General features: G+C 36.4%; 1 protein-coding gene across 4 annotated transcripts in view; it reads right to left on the bottom strand.

The window, feature by feature from the left end:
- Nucleotides 1-816: 816 nt before the first annotated feature.
- Nucleotides 817-15437, bottom strand: part of RNMT (RNA guanine-7 methyltransferase) — a 17621-nt gene continuing 3000 nt past the window's right edge. For all 4 annotated transcript variants that reach the window (XM_026092212.1, XM_026092206.1, XM_026092228.1 and 1 more), the window contains exons 3-11: nt 14159-14291; nt 12501-12623; nt 11239-11354; nt 9701-9882; nt 8929-9093; nt 7608-7725; nt 6191-6292; nt 3637-3670; nt 817-1675 (exon numbers count right to left, since the gene is read on the bottom strand). In XM_026092212.1, coding sequence (XP_025947997.1) covers nt 1638-1675; nt 3637-3670; nt 6191-6292; nt 7608-7725; nt 8929-9093; nt 9701-9882; nt 11239-11354; nt 12501-12623; nt 14159-14291 — 1011 coding nt within the window. In that variant the 3' untranslated portion in view covers nt 817-1637. The remainder of the gene's footprint in view (nt 1676-3636; nt 3671-6190; nt 6293-7607; nt 7726-8928; nt 9094-9700; nt 9883-11238; nt 11355-12500; nt 12624-14158; nt 14292-15437) is intronic.

Genomic DNA, 15437 nt, shown 5'->3' with positions numbered 1-15437 from the left:
TTAATTTCAGCAGCAGTACTGACTGTGACTGCACTGCCCTGGTGAAGTTTACAGATGACCTTTTATAGGATTAAAAATATATATATAAGAACCGTCAAGGAAAAAATATGATCTGATTAGAGAGGGAAGCTTATCCAACTACAAGCTCAAATAATTTGAATGTTTAATTCTAACAGAAATGTATGTTCTTTCCTAGGTTTATTATAGTTTTGCAAAATATCCACATACCATCAACATTTTATCATTTTATCTGTATGTAAACTACACTAGGCAACAGCAGCAAAAAGCTACTATTAGCAAGTTGGGTGGAGGGGAGAATTGAAGAAAGCACCCATGCCCACCCACTACTGGGCTGCTACAGGGATGTTGAAAGCAGAACAAACATCACACCGGAAATCCCTGCTCCAGCTCTAAGAGACTTGAGCAGTAGGGTTGTAGTTAGTTGCAATTTTACTTACTGATACGTCTAGATTATGTTCCAGAACAAATTTTTTTGGCTGTAATTTGGGGATCGTTATCCATATGTCCAGGGTTGTGTGCATGCACGCACATGCACGACCCTCCCTCCCAGAGTGAATTACCAATATCCTCGAATGTTATACAGGTTCCTCTTTTAGTTCATGATCCATTACTTGAGTGCATTCCTAATGCCTTAAGGACTGGATTGAGGATCCCACCACCACCAACAGCTCATCTTGCTGAGAAGACCATTTGAAACTTTGTGAAACAAGTGGGAAACATGCCTATATTGGAAAAAGATCCATCTAGGAAGTTTCAGTGGTAAACTACGAACAATGGAAACATTAAAACTACAAAGAGAGTCACGAGAGTCTTTAATGTAATAGAAAATGTTCAGTAATCTAGGTTCAGCAGTTGTTATTGATTACTGCACAGTCATACTTAGAAGAATGACTTGGAGATWTAAACCTTTAGAAAATCAGTTTTTTCAAAGCAGTTTTGTACAGAACGAACCAATTTAATCTTGAAAGCACCACAAAGTGACACTACATATCAGCAAGCACAAAAAMCAAAAACAGCATGGAACTTTACCATGTAAACTACACCTTGAATACCACTAAGGTAGATTTACACTGCAGGTCAGAGCACAGCACAGAGGTACTCAAATTGACTCAGGTATTATTTGCCACTTAGCCCTGCATGCAATGTAGACATACCCTATATGTCTGAATATATCTCATTATGAATCAATTGAGCTTTGCAGCACAATATTTAGGCCCTCATTCTGCATCACCAAAATCAACAGTCATTTTCCATTAACTTCAGGAAGTGCAGGATCAGGCTTGTAATCACAAACATATTTGTACTAACAATACGTTTGTTTGGAACATAAAGCTGTGTCAAGTTCAAACACGAGTTCTGAGGGCATGCAGACTACTTACAAATGTTTAAAAAGACTGGTTCTGAATCTTTCTTATATATACACACACAAGTCCATCTGTCACAGACAGGCAAATGTAACTCAGAATCATGAGCTTGCTCTCATTTTTTGGTAGTGCCCTGCACACTTCTGATAATTAAAAAATAAAAATAAAAAAATAGTTGCCACAATGGATTTTAGACCATTCCAACTTGCACATGGGTATGATCTCTTCTTGCTGCATCCAGTATATGAAGTTTCACAGTTGTTTCTCAAAGGCAAACACCAAGTAAATACCTGAGAAAGAAAATGAAGTTTTTAAAATTACAGTTTCCTCTGCCACTCATGTGAGTTTTCAAAATGAAAACAGGTTGATATTTCACCCAAACAATCTATTAACAGATTACTGAAACAATAAAAATTGCTATGCTTTTCTAATCAGCAATTCTAGCAAACTCACAAAAGAGAATTCTAACAGTGACTCAATTCAAACATATTTGTAATTCAGTTTGTAGGCATATTTTCAAGATGGAGCTAGCCATGCATAAAAGCAAAATATTTTAAATACTGTTAATATTGTTAATGTAACACTAACTTTAGTTAATGACACTACTGAAATGTGAATGCAATTCACAAATTAGCATGCAACCATAACTATGCCATTCCACACATAATTAACATTCACTGGTGCATAAAAGGTCATATACAATTTTAAGTTGAAGACTCCTTTATACACGCATTAAAGGATAATTAGGTTTGGAATGATCAACTTCATTTTTAATTAAAAAGTGAACAAACTCATGGTAAGAAATTTTACTCTTTTAAAGCATCAGGGACAAAGAAGAAATATTTATAAACACTAGATGGCATTTTTTCAAGTCCAAAACATACATCATTCTAGAAATTGATATTCAGTCTATTCCAGCACCTTTGGGAGATGCTTACTTGGCATATAAACAGTGCCAGCCATGTCAGAGGCTCTTATGTTTCATACCAGACAGCTAAATTAACTAGTTTGTTAAGAGACCATGAGGCCAGTTTGACAGGTTTCCAGTTGAACCAATTTTTGTTTTAATGGATAAGGTGCCATAGCTACATGGAAAATCCATCTAGACAAGCCTGATATACATTCTTCAACAGTGAAGCAAAGTGAGGTTCCACTTAATGGGCAAGCTGAGTCTACGCCCTAAACATAAGAAGCACCGTATGCCAGATCTCTCCAGAAAGAGACCACTTTGGAAATACAGTAATCATTTATCTTTTAAAGGTATAAAAAGCCCCTTTCAACTAAATTCATGATTTAGGTAACACTTTTATATTGCTGGAATTAATGTCTACCTTTATGATTCACACCTTTTTAAAAATTAGCTAATAATTTTCTATACCAGGAAAAAAATTAACCAAATGTTTTCATTCACGAATCAAACAGCACTTTTGTCTCCTTGTTTTAAATTGTTAGCACAACTGGTATAACTATCTGTAAAAATGCAAATCCTGGTTGGCTACAGTTACACAGAAGTTAGTAACCATCTCTCTGCGAGAAAATTTTTACCCTTAGTCTTCTCAGCCCCTTATATCTGTGTTTTATTAAATTTACAGTAGAAAAACCCAATGTCAAAAGTAACACATCTGCGCACAGCATTCAAAAACGTATTTAACAATATCAAATCCTTTTCAGTGTCTGAGGCACTGACTTTTAATAATAAATAAATAAATAAACAAACCACTAAATACCTTTTCACTAGCTATGCTTTAATTGCTTCTTCCTAAAGTGTATTAATCACTACAGGCAACGAGCAAAGCTTCAGTCCCTGTCTCCCCAATACAGATTGATATTTTTTTGAAGAACACACGTTCCAAGTGAAGTTTGCTTTCTAGTTGATATAGTTTCTAGTTGGTATAATACCCAAGTTTACCAAACAAAAGCGTAGAAGTATTATATTAAACCCTTTAATTCTGGCCAAATAATCCTTTAAGTTTGGCATTCCCTTCTCCTACATTCTAAGTAATGCTTCCCCAAACTACATTTATACTCAAAAAGTTTGCATGCTAGAAGCTACTTAAGTATAGCAAAGTTTCAATCTCTTTTATGCATTTCCCCCTATTTCTTGAAACATGCACACTAAATAATCCATACTTGGGCATTTGAATAACATACACAAAATATCTCATTTTATTTAGAATTTGCAGCCTATGTATTTTACATAGTTTTCATCCCAGCCATTCAGTCAACACTGAGTTTTCAAAACAATACTTACTTGTTGCTTCCCATTCAGATTTACTCAAGGTTCCCTAGAAGAGGACACAACAGGCAGTATAAACAAGAGTACAAGGGAAAAATAAAACACAGATTTAACTCAGGGATAATCAATCTTTTACAGACCAATTTCTAACCACTCACACTAGCTGTCTATTTAGGGACTAGATTAGCATTATTGTAGACCACATATGCTTGCGACTCTGACATCTAGGATGGTAGGGGATTGGGATACCCCAGATCATGGAAAATACCTGAATTACATAGGTATAGCAAAATGAGCCAACAGGCTTGTGGGACTGCAACTCAGAGGCACTTTGGGTCCATTACAGCATGTCAGTGTGACTCCTGCTGACTCAAGCCACTCTCCAGCCCCCCTTTCCCAACACTCGTGCAGAGGTCAGGAAGAGACCATATGCCACAGGGCTACCCACCCTACCCAGGAGCGCTGTCTGCCTTGACCTAACATCTCCCTGCAGCCCACAAAAGCTCTCATTGTAGGAGGCCACTTCCCACCCCAGCTCAGACATTGTGAACAACAGTCTGCCTTACAGCCCTAAGAAACCTACTCCTAGCCCAGCCTTTCAGACACAAGCAGGGCAGCAAGGGAAGCACTCAAGATAAAAAGCTACTGCCATTTACCCTACCAATTAAGAAGCATGAGGTGACAAACAACAAGCTGATTTTCTGCTCTGGCCACTTCATCCCATTCCCCTGTGTCCTTGCTGGGGGCATGATTTAGCCCATAAACTACCCACTGGCCAATCCTGATCAAATAATTTATCTTTTTAAAAGTTAGCAAAAAAAGGCTTGTTCAAGCAGATTTCTATTCTGCCAGGGGACACACCACTGTCTTACACTTCTTCCTAGGCAACACACCACTGTCTTACACTTCTTCCTAGGCAACACCTACTCGCCAACTGTTGAAGAACAAAAATCAGGCAAAAGAAGTCTTTCATCCAACTCATTCATTCTCATGTTCTTAAGCATATTTCTTAAAAGCTGCAATTTGCTTTTTAGAACTACTAGATTTCAAATACTGAGAGTGGATCTCTTCTCTCTCTTTGTGTAGGATTTTTATATACACACATAGTAAAAGGCATGTATCTTCAGGAATTCCGAACATGAACAGTAAATAATCAATGGTTAAAAAACAAAAAAAACAAAAAAAACCACACTCCAAGTGAAAAATTTCAAGCTGACTTGCCTCATGCTATATCCATCACAATGAAGTAGGATGCTATCTTGGAGTAACCGCTTATGACTTTACTAAAACTATAAGGCTCCAGTTTGGGTTCTTTCTTGCAAAGCATACAAAAGCCCATAAAAAATTCTGTAAACAACTGGCCTTATTTCCTAACTTGGACTGTAAACAAAAAAACAGTACAAAAAAAGACTGAAACATTTAATTCCTATTTTTTGTTTCAGTCTCAGGAAGGCAGAAGGGCAAGCACAACACTTATTTTTAAAAAAGCTGATTATAGTCCAAGATCCAATATAAATAAAAAACCCTAATTTTAAAAATCTAAATAAATAAAAGAATTTATAAGCACCAAAACATCTACACTGTAAGAAAAAGTCAAATGGAGCTAATCAAGAATAATCACAGCAATCCAAACTTACTTTTGTTGACCATGACATAAAAGGAAGCAATGCACACATTACCTTACCTTCAACACTTCTACCCTAGTCTTATGAAACTCTCAGAAACTGACACAGTCTTCCCAACTAGACCACATAAGGAGGACACAGAGCTGGCTGAAAAGTCATAAGCAAAGAGAGGCTTGTTCAATGTCTAACTGTGAGGATGTTAAAAATAGGGTCCAACTGTTAAAAATGGATCCAATGGACTCCAAGATTGTCATGTATTCCTAAGGACTACGGAAGAAAGAAAAACGCTTTATAAAAATCTGAGAAAGACAACAAGCTCAGAAAGGTAGTAAGTCCTCTTGAAGACAGGACTAGAATTAGAAAAAGAAAAAAAGGTCTTATTACATTAGACAAATGATTTAAAATCTAGTATGACCTCCATTAAAAATAGTTCATGGCATCATATTTCTTTTATTTCTATAGTCATAAACCAAGTGTAGGCATTCAAAAAGAGAAATAGTTGGCTAAATAGGAGAAATGCACAAAAACATTTCCAGATTTCAAATACATACAACATTATGAAGAAAATTTTCAACTGACCTCTATGTCAGAGGATTAAAAGAAGAAAAAAAAAAAAGGGTTAAATATGTAGTGTGAAGATTCAGAAACCAAAGAAAGTATTTCAAAATAAGGAGTGTTAGAGCAGCTGCCAAGGAAGATGGCAAAACATCCTTTTGCATTGTTACAAGTCTCTAATAGCTAACAACTTAGTGAATGTGATTCTTTGAGAAAGGGGTACAGATTAGACAAACTCTTTGGCCTTGCACTTGTGTAATTTTTCACATGCACAGAGACAATCACACCAATTTCGTTTTGCAGTTGAAACAAGAAGATACCAAAAGTTTGCAAGATTAGGACCTAAGTTTTAAACACACTTCATTCGAGTGAAGTAAGAAGGAACTTACCAATGGTAACTTTGCCTTGCCATCTTTGATAAACTCTTTTGCATGCTCATAATCATCAGGTTTATCAGAAACAAGCTTGGAATCACCAAAAGTAGAATATGGCTGAAGAACATAAGGAAAAAAAATAAAGAAAGAAAAAATACTGATTAGGTAGTAAGATACACTGACCAGATCAATCAAAGGTTTATCACGACATGGCCCAAAATGGAGGTCAGAACTTATAAGGAGGTTGTTAAATTTAGATGCCTCCTTTAAAAAGCCCGTATGATTGGGTGTGATATTACCTACTTCCCATAAAAAGTGACACTTAGGACTTATCAATTAAGTTCTAATTATGCCTCTGAAACATGATAGATGGAATAAGCCAGAAAAATTCTTCTCCTTGTAGAGCTCATCACGAATATTATCCTCATGTAACTCTTCCAGAACAGCAACTGAACAAAATGACATTTCTTAAGCAGAAGTACAGAGAACTGAGCTTTAGACAACTGAGATTTCAAGCAGAATGCTTAAAATGGCTAAATGAGACACTGGAGCTATAAACAGAAGTATCCAATTCTTTTCAAGACTATATACAAGCACAAAATAGTCTGTACTTACCAATGCAGTCCTCAATAGTAAGTGGCCGCTAATTTAAGACAATTCTCACTTTTCTAACAAGCTGATAGGTAAGAGGCTGTGTCACTGTGCTACTGGCAATATGAGCCCATATAGAGCACTGTTCCTTTCAGAGTCAAAGAGGACAGTCAAGTCCACCTGCAGCCCACATGACAAATGTTTAATATGCCAACAGATATTCAACTGGATAGTTTTATGCCAAAAACACCTACTGTTTGAGGGAGGAGGGAAGCAGAGAGAAGTGCAAGTAAGAAAACAAGTCTCAGAAATGTTGTTGGAAAGCTTCCCTAAACCTGCTAAAGCCATCCAGTATAACAGCTTGAGGCACTGGGCAAAAACATAAATTCAGTTGCAATTAAGTGCCATTTTCTTATATGAATACAGCCTATCCTTTTATTCCTACTAAATTAGTTTCTGTCTTTCCAATCAATATTTCTTGCACAAAGATCCACTTTTCAGTCTCCCTCTGATGAGAGAGAAATGTATTACAGTTATCGCTATGTAACATCAGACATGATTCTTGGGTTTCCATACAAAAAAATAGAAGCAAACATGCCTGGCCTAATAAAAGCAAAAAATGTGCTCCTCTGCCTACTATTTAATAAAAATGAAAATTTCCCTCAAAACTGAAATTTTACCTACAAAATTGAACTGTGCTTTCAGCCATAGGAGCTTAGTTCTTCTATTGGTAGTCTTTAATTAATTGCAGAATGTTCACAACAAGAATTTCAATTGTTGCACAAATAATCAGCAAGATGTAAACCACTACGTAAATGAAACAAATTAACCCTGTATTTACCTCCAAGGCCTGCATTCTCCTTAACAGCATTTTATGCTCCTCATTCTTGATCTTTTCTTCATAGAATTCCCGAAATGTCATTTTGTAGACCAATTTCATACCATGCTTCTTCGCCATTCTGACAAAATAATATGCTTAGTTAGGGAATCCACAAAATTACTACGTTTTTATTTACAAAGGACCAGTTTTAAGCCACAGTGACATCTTATGGTATTCACTAGGATTACAATCTCTCTATAATTTGTTTAGTAAAGGAACTTAGATGAAAAGAGCCTGCACTACTACTGCAAATTGTACTTTTTAGATTTATGTCAACAAAAATCTTCAAAGAACTCAATACAAACATTTCAATAGAAAAACATCTCTTCTCCCAACGCACACAAGCTCATAAATTCCATCTGAGTTTCCACATAAACAAAGTTATTGCCCCTGCAGTATCACCATCCTGCCACATTAGCTACTACAGAAATGTTGAGACTCCCACCTTCTACTAGATTTACATTTAAATTACATGTAAAGGCACTGTGGTCAAACAACACTGAAGTTACAGGCCTCAGTGACAGATGCTGATATTCTTCATAGTGATCTAGAAATAAAGTGGGTGAAAAGATACAGCTTTGAAGAGAAAGCTCAGTGTTGGTGTTACATCCATCCTGAGCTTGAACGGTGGGAGGAAAGAAAAAAAAAAAAAAAAAACCACACACACAACATGGAAACATCTGACTATACCTCAGAAGGAGGCAGGCTGGGAAAGCCAAATCTGAGTTCATGCAGAGGTAATAGAAAAAAAAGTATGTTCACAGCTGAAGTAAATGCAGAGGAAGGAAAATAAAAGTTGTAGGAAAAATCCTTCCTAAACATCCGAAAAAAAAAACTTGGGGAAGACAAGAAAGAGACACCATAATGAAGAGGATACACAAGAGGACTTTCTAAAGGACTAAAGAGAGGTAGAATGAAACCAAAAAAGTTAAGATTAAAGGAAGAGAAAGATAACTGCATTAAAGGCTGGCTGCGTATCAAGCCCAACAAGTACTGAAATTCCTATGTGAAATCTAGTGTAAGTCTTCACAGCTTCTGACCAGAACACCTTCAATTGAGTAAAATGGTCAGAAGCCAGATTACGTGAACTGTTGGATAGAAATGTGAGGAACTTCTCAAATTAGAGCAACAACAACAAAAATGAGGAAGGAGAGAAAAATATATTAAGAAGGTCAAAATGTTTTTATTTTCTGACAGTATTGTGCAATAATACACAAGCTAAACAACTGCTTATTCACATTTCACTGTTCGCATTATACAATGGATTAAAAACTTAACTTACTGTTCCAGTAACGGAAAATAAACCAAGAACTCAGGAACATCAACCACTTCTTCTAAGTGGAAGTCATACTTGCAGCCAAACAAGGGATATTCTCCCTTCTTTTCAAATTTTACACTGTAAACATCATTCCCAAATGAGTTTGTTTCTGAAGCTTCAAGTCGTTTTCTATAAAACGAGATATAAACAAATAGTAACTGACTGACCAGATTTTAAATTTTACAGACAGAGAAATAATCCATAAGAGACCTGAAAGTATTTTTCATAGTGCTACACAGGATGGAGTTCAGTGATCTCTGTACTCTCCCAGCCCCCTTATTAAATAAGACGTCAAAACAATGAAATTAAGCAAGGAGGCATACTAGGTTTTAACAGTTCATCATTCCTACACAATGTACCAAGGATTAAACGGACCCAGAAATTAACCTGCAGCTCAGGCAGTTTATAGGGAAGAGGCTTTCTTGGAACTACCATAGCAAAACCCTAACAGGTATTCTCCAGTTTGTGGCTGTTTTGTCACTATTTAAAGTCAGTGCAGGTCTACACAGGATCTAGACTCAACCGAAAAGAGCCCTGGGTGCACAAGACAAGGGTTAGTACAGCTTCATCTATTTGATCCAAGTTCATGAGTGAGATTTCCTGACTAGAAGCCAAAACCATTGCAGAAAAACTTGGGGGKTTTTTGCACAAACATATCAGAGCACTGTAAGAACGACTATCACTTAATAATGCTTCACACACTTTTGAAAGACTAATAGAAAATGAAAGTACTTACACAAGCTCAAAGCTATTTGGAGTCGTGCCAATAAAATACCCCCCAGGAGAGAGGTTCCCACAAGCATTTTTAAGCATCATGTCAGCCTGCTCATATGTCTCAAATGAATAATGGTAAACAAATTGACAGCTGCAAATGTCAAAGCACATATGTGGAACATTGTATTTGGAAGACAGGAGATCCTGAAATGGATTAAAAAAAAAGTGCCAGAAGCTAAAGAAACGAGCACGATTCACTTMATTCTTTGAAGTTTTTCCTTTCAGCCCCCACACCTTCACACCTTCAAAAACGATACAATCAGAGATGAGACTAAGAAGCCCAGAGCTACAAGAAAACCATGCACAACATTCAGGAACAACAAGAATACACATATACATTTCAAAGTTATCATTTCCTCAACATTATTTTAAAGTGGTCAAGTAACTGCATCTCTACACCTGAGAGGTCAAAAATAAAACTAATGGCTACCTAATAGTCTCCAAAGATATTCTGCTGTTCAGGGTTTATAACCAGCCACAATTTAGCTGGAAACAAATATCATAATAAAATGAAATTTCTGTCTATCAAGTCTTTGTAATCAGAAGTGACATTTCTCTTGCTCAGAAAATACCCATAAAATGTACAACCCGGGGGGGAGGGGGAGGGAGGGTCAGGGAGATGAACCTGTGTGTGTACAGACAGAACAGAGTGCACAACAGACAATACACTTGTATACAAGACTGAGCTGTGAGAGCAATGTGAAAATATCCCTTTTCTTCCTGTCCAAGGCTTTCTCCCCTTTCCCTGACTGCAATTTCAAGTCAAGGGAGAGATCATATGGGAAGCCTGCAACTGACTGGATTCCTCATAAGGGGAGGCAACCAAGAATTCAAGCCACAGACCCCTTCTGTAGGGCTGGGAAGAACAGGTTCAGCCTTTCCATCAACACACTGGAACCAGCCAGGCTCTGCCGCTCAGCCTGTGACAGAAGGGCACGCTCAGACTTCATCTCCAGGAAGCAAAGGCAGTGCTGGGTAGAAGACAGTCTCCTAAGCCTCAGCAATGCATTCCACAACTGGTTCATACAGTCTAAGAAATCTGCTCTACCACACAAGTGTTAAAGATATGTACTACAGGAGTTAAAATGCTACTAGAAAAATTACTGAGATAAGCAAAATGTACAAGTCAAATCACAAGATGTCCTTTTTTCACTCCAGCATAAAAAATACATTGACCAATTGCCAACATCTCATGGTGTATTCCAGAAAAAAGTATTCCTTCCTTTCCCCTTGTCWGGTGAAAAGAATTGAAAGCACTAGACTTGTTAACCAAAGTAGACATTCAAGCTGCAAAACTGTTACACTGGAAAACAATAGCCAAACACATATAACTATGCTTTATGGAACTGTAAAATATGGTTGATTCTCCTGTTAGCGCAACAATCTGATCTTAAAACTATATAACATACCCAAAACATCACAGCACTACCATCACTTCCTATACTTGCTTAAAATAAGAATGTCAAATCTCCAAAGTATTATAAAGCATGGCAACTGTACCTTGGTACTATCCGCTTGTATAAATTCTGCATCAAAAATATGTTCGTTATAGCGACATCGTGCTTTCATGTCCTCATACCGCTGCTTGCACTGCTGCACAGAAATGTCAGCAATATCTATTAAAAATAAATAAATAAATAAATATGCAAATTTCTCCTCAAACAAGAAAACTGGAAAGATTATTGAGCAGAGCAGACATGCTAGGGCATGGATAAAAGTTGTCTTCAGTTACACTCAGATAGGAAGTTTTATTTACAACTTGCAGGAAAAGAATTTAATTTGTTTGGGACTGTAACTCTTTATGTAGTTTTCTGTCTTTATTTCAGACAAAAGTCATAACCTGAAGATTTTAAAATGCTCCCATCCTTAAAGGTGCAAAGAAAGCCTCCAAAATCTGAAGTGATAGATACTAGGTGATTAAGTGCAGTTAGCATTAATTGTCTAATATGAATTAGCTAGAACAGTTCAGTTCCCAGTTTCTCAAAATGGTACTGAAAGCTCTTCATAGTCTTACAAATATAAAAAATGTTGAAATGCAATGATTTGTGATATATGCTGATATATTCATGGATTTTTTTTTTCTTGTAAGACTGTTCCTATCTCATGCGTTCATTTCACTGAATATTGACAGTTCAGATAATTTTAAAACTAACAGTGAGCAATTAATTTACTTAATAACTGTTGCTTCCCCAGACTACCCTTACAGTGCTTTTTTGTCTAGGGAGGGGAAGATGGTGTCTCCTTCCCAACATCCATGCAATTCATTTAAGAGCGAAAGATTATTTCATTAGCTTTCAGCTCTTCCCCTTTCTGATTCTGAAAATTTTTAGTTGATGATAGTATCCAAGACCACTGTTTTTTCTTCCATAACACAGCTTTTTTTCTTTTTAATGCAACTCTTCCATGTTTATTTTCAGAATGGTAAAAACATTGCAAAAGTTTAGACATTGGAGAAAAGATATGGCGAAATACAAAAAGACAATTGCTGGCAATTGTGTTTCTTTACTTATACGAACTTTGAGTTGAGTTGAAATGAATGCTGATTACACAGAAAAAAAAAACAACGGTTGTTCTTATATTTATGTTGGCAATAAAGTTGAGGTTTTCAGGTTAAAAGACAAAAAAAACCCACTTTGCAACAAGAGGTATGTCACCGCATTTTTGGACTTATTAACAAAGGAAGGAATAAAAGACCTGAGATGTGCTTGTTCTTCCATAAAACACTCGTGTACTTTTCCTAGAAAGTTATTGTGTCTTCTTACCTGTACAGACAAGTTTTTTAATTCTGCCTTTTTTCCATTTAAGTAAGTCTCCACCTTTGCCACATCCTAGATCCAAAACAGTTATATCACTCTTCTTCCGTCGTACCCGGTCTATAAATTCACCTATGGAAATAAAAAGAGAGAATACATATGCAGGCCTCTGTAATTCACTTTTATTGTACAGAGATCCCTGAAGGGCCCTGTATAGAGAACCCTAAAGGGTTCAAGAATTTTAATATACCTCAGAATCTACTTTGCCTAYAAGCCTTCTTGGCATTACAGACTTAAATCTCTCTTTCTACAGTTCACTAATGAAAACAACAACTACAAATTCCTAAAACTATAGAAAAGATAATGAATACTTTCCATACTTAATGTGCTTTGCAGGTAGTGTGACTTGAGCTCTGAACTGTCTCCCTGGCAGAAAAAGGCAAAACTTTACAGTTGCTTAACAGCAACCTGTGTGTGAGCAAAGAGCAGGGCTCCCTTTCACTATCCTTAAAATAAAGGCAGATTTTACCTAAAAGTATGAGAAAGCATTCTGCAGAAGAGAAAACACAAAAGAAACATGAGCAAAACAACGTATCAGGTGCAACCTTTTCTTGCTGTCACATTACAGATGTGCAGAATGTTCTCCACTCAGTCTTTCCTAGGCCTTGCAATAACTAGATATTCCTTTGCTGTCTTTTTATCCTACATATACTAATTTCATTTTCTCTTCTATCTCCACTCTCTCTAGATATTTCTGCTCTGACTGATGTTGGCATATTATGCAAAACATATCAGCATGCTAGCAACTTTTCTTCACAGTAAGAGACATGAAATATGTTTTGATACAAGCACTATAATGCTACACTATTTAAATTCATTACGACTAAAAGGCTTCAACACAGGCTTCGTGAACGGCTTTATATAAACCTAAATATTGCCTCTATCTGCTCTGATACCACACAGCAAAATGCAGCATGCTAAGACAAATGGTGCCAACATCTCCTGGCACAGCTCCCTCTTCATGAGTCTATGGTGCTCTGCCAATAATTCTCTTCTTTCTTTGGAGATATCTGATGGCTTTGTTTCCTCACTTTGGAATTAGATTTGTGGGATGGTAGATGTTGTCTTTTATAAAAAGCTGCTATATCTTCTTCCTCAAGAACTATATTCTCTATTTTTTTCATCTTTTTAAACCATTGACTATGGGTAACATAGAAAATGTGTGTTCAAGTTTTCTGCTTAACCTGGACCTGAAGACAAATTGCCTTGGGAAAAATGTTAAGAAATTATTTCGGATGGATTTAAATAAAAAGAACAGCTCAATCTGACACACACAAATTCTTTATGGTTTAAAGCAAGCTGACCCTTTCTTCTTTAAAAAAGGCAGAAAGAAGAACAGTTTCCAATATGAACTTTTTCCAGTTTTCAGGTCAGTTGATTTTTGAAACTTTAGGATTTATTTGGCACTCCAGCAATATAAGACAGCATCACAAAGATGCAAAATAAAACCAAATAAAGATATTTTATTCCACTTTAAGATCTTACTGTATTAACACACATAAAGTAAGTGCCACAATCAGCATCAGAAAGCAGAACATAGTTACATTTTTGTACAAACATTAGGTACATTTTGTTAAAGTCTAATGCAATCAGTTAAGGAATCTTACCAATGAGGACACTCTTTGTCCAGTTATTAAAGTTTCGGAGGTAGAATATGCGACTCTGGCTGCGTTTTTCTAATCCAACTTCTTGAAGTTCATTATAATGTGCAGCTACAGCTTGCCCATGGCCTATCTCATGCTGTAGAGATGAGGAAGAGAACAGACAAAAAAAGTGATTTCTTTTTATTATTTTTTCATGTAATCAAAAGAAATATGTTCACTTTAAGGATTTAAGAAAGTAAACAAGTAATGACATGAAGATCACCAGCTTTATTTGCATACAAACATCTCCTGTATCTGCCCTGGTACTGATCTCAGTAGTTCAATTACAGCAGAGACAACTCCCTTAAAAATTTAATTTCATTTTCCATTGGTTCAAGTAATTTCTGAAGGATGATGCCCAGCATCATTCATTCACAGAAAATATTTAAGTTTCAGGTCTTTAACAATACTCCCATCACTCTCAGATAAGTAGTTTTGTTCACCCAAAAGCCAGGGATTCAAGAGGAGGATGTACCTTCTCTAGGAACTCTTTCAGGTTTAAGTTTTCTCAAAAATCCTGCATCTGAAATTCAGTATTTACATCTAACAGAAGCGTACACACTGCCAATTTATCCAAAATGCCAGTCTGCTGATTTTGTGTATTCAAAGCCATTAAGTGAAGGATCACAATGCTAAAGCTTTGAACAGACCATTTGTAACTCCAGAGTCCAACTACCTTACTTTCTCTGCCTTACCAATGTGAGCAATAGCTTGATGACAGTACTCCACTCAATACTCAACAGCTAGCTGTAGAAATGTCTCCATTTTAGCCATAAATGTAATCAGTCCAAGAGATTTCTGCCCCATATGATATAGAGAAGCATTCTGTACCTGGGTATTACCCTCTTAAGATTTTCTCCCCTTTTAAATAATTGTCAGTTTTATGCATAATATGCAATAAAAGTAAATTATACATAAATTACAAAGTAACAGAACAGACAATCAATCAACACAATTTGTGCGAGGTGGGCTAAAGCATCTGAAATAACAGTACAAACAGGAATGAAAGCTTCTCATCAGTCAAAACTCACAAGCATCCCACAAAGGTCCAGCCACTACAAGTTCACACAATTAAACAGTATCCCCAACAGTAATCCACTTCAGAAGTCAATATCCAGACACCTTATCATTAAAATAGCAGTTTCTCAAGGGAAAAGAAGGTTTGACTGGCTTTAATATACTACATTAATTCTTCAGTGGTTCAGATAATTTTGGTAACATTCAGAACGTGCACAGGCAGCTG

Source organism: Apteryx rowi, unplaced genomic scaffold (genome assembly GCF_003343035.1).
Source record: "Apteryx rowi isolate R43461 unplaced genomic scaffold, aptRow1 scaffold_1227, whole genome shotgun sequence".
NCBI lineage: Eukaryota > Metazoa > Chordata > Aves > Apterygiformes > Apterygidae > Apteryx > Apteryx rowi.
Note: the sequence above shows the minus strand (reverse complement) of the source record. Positions and strands in the feature narration are given on the sequence as shown.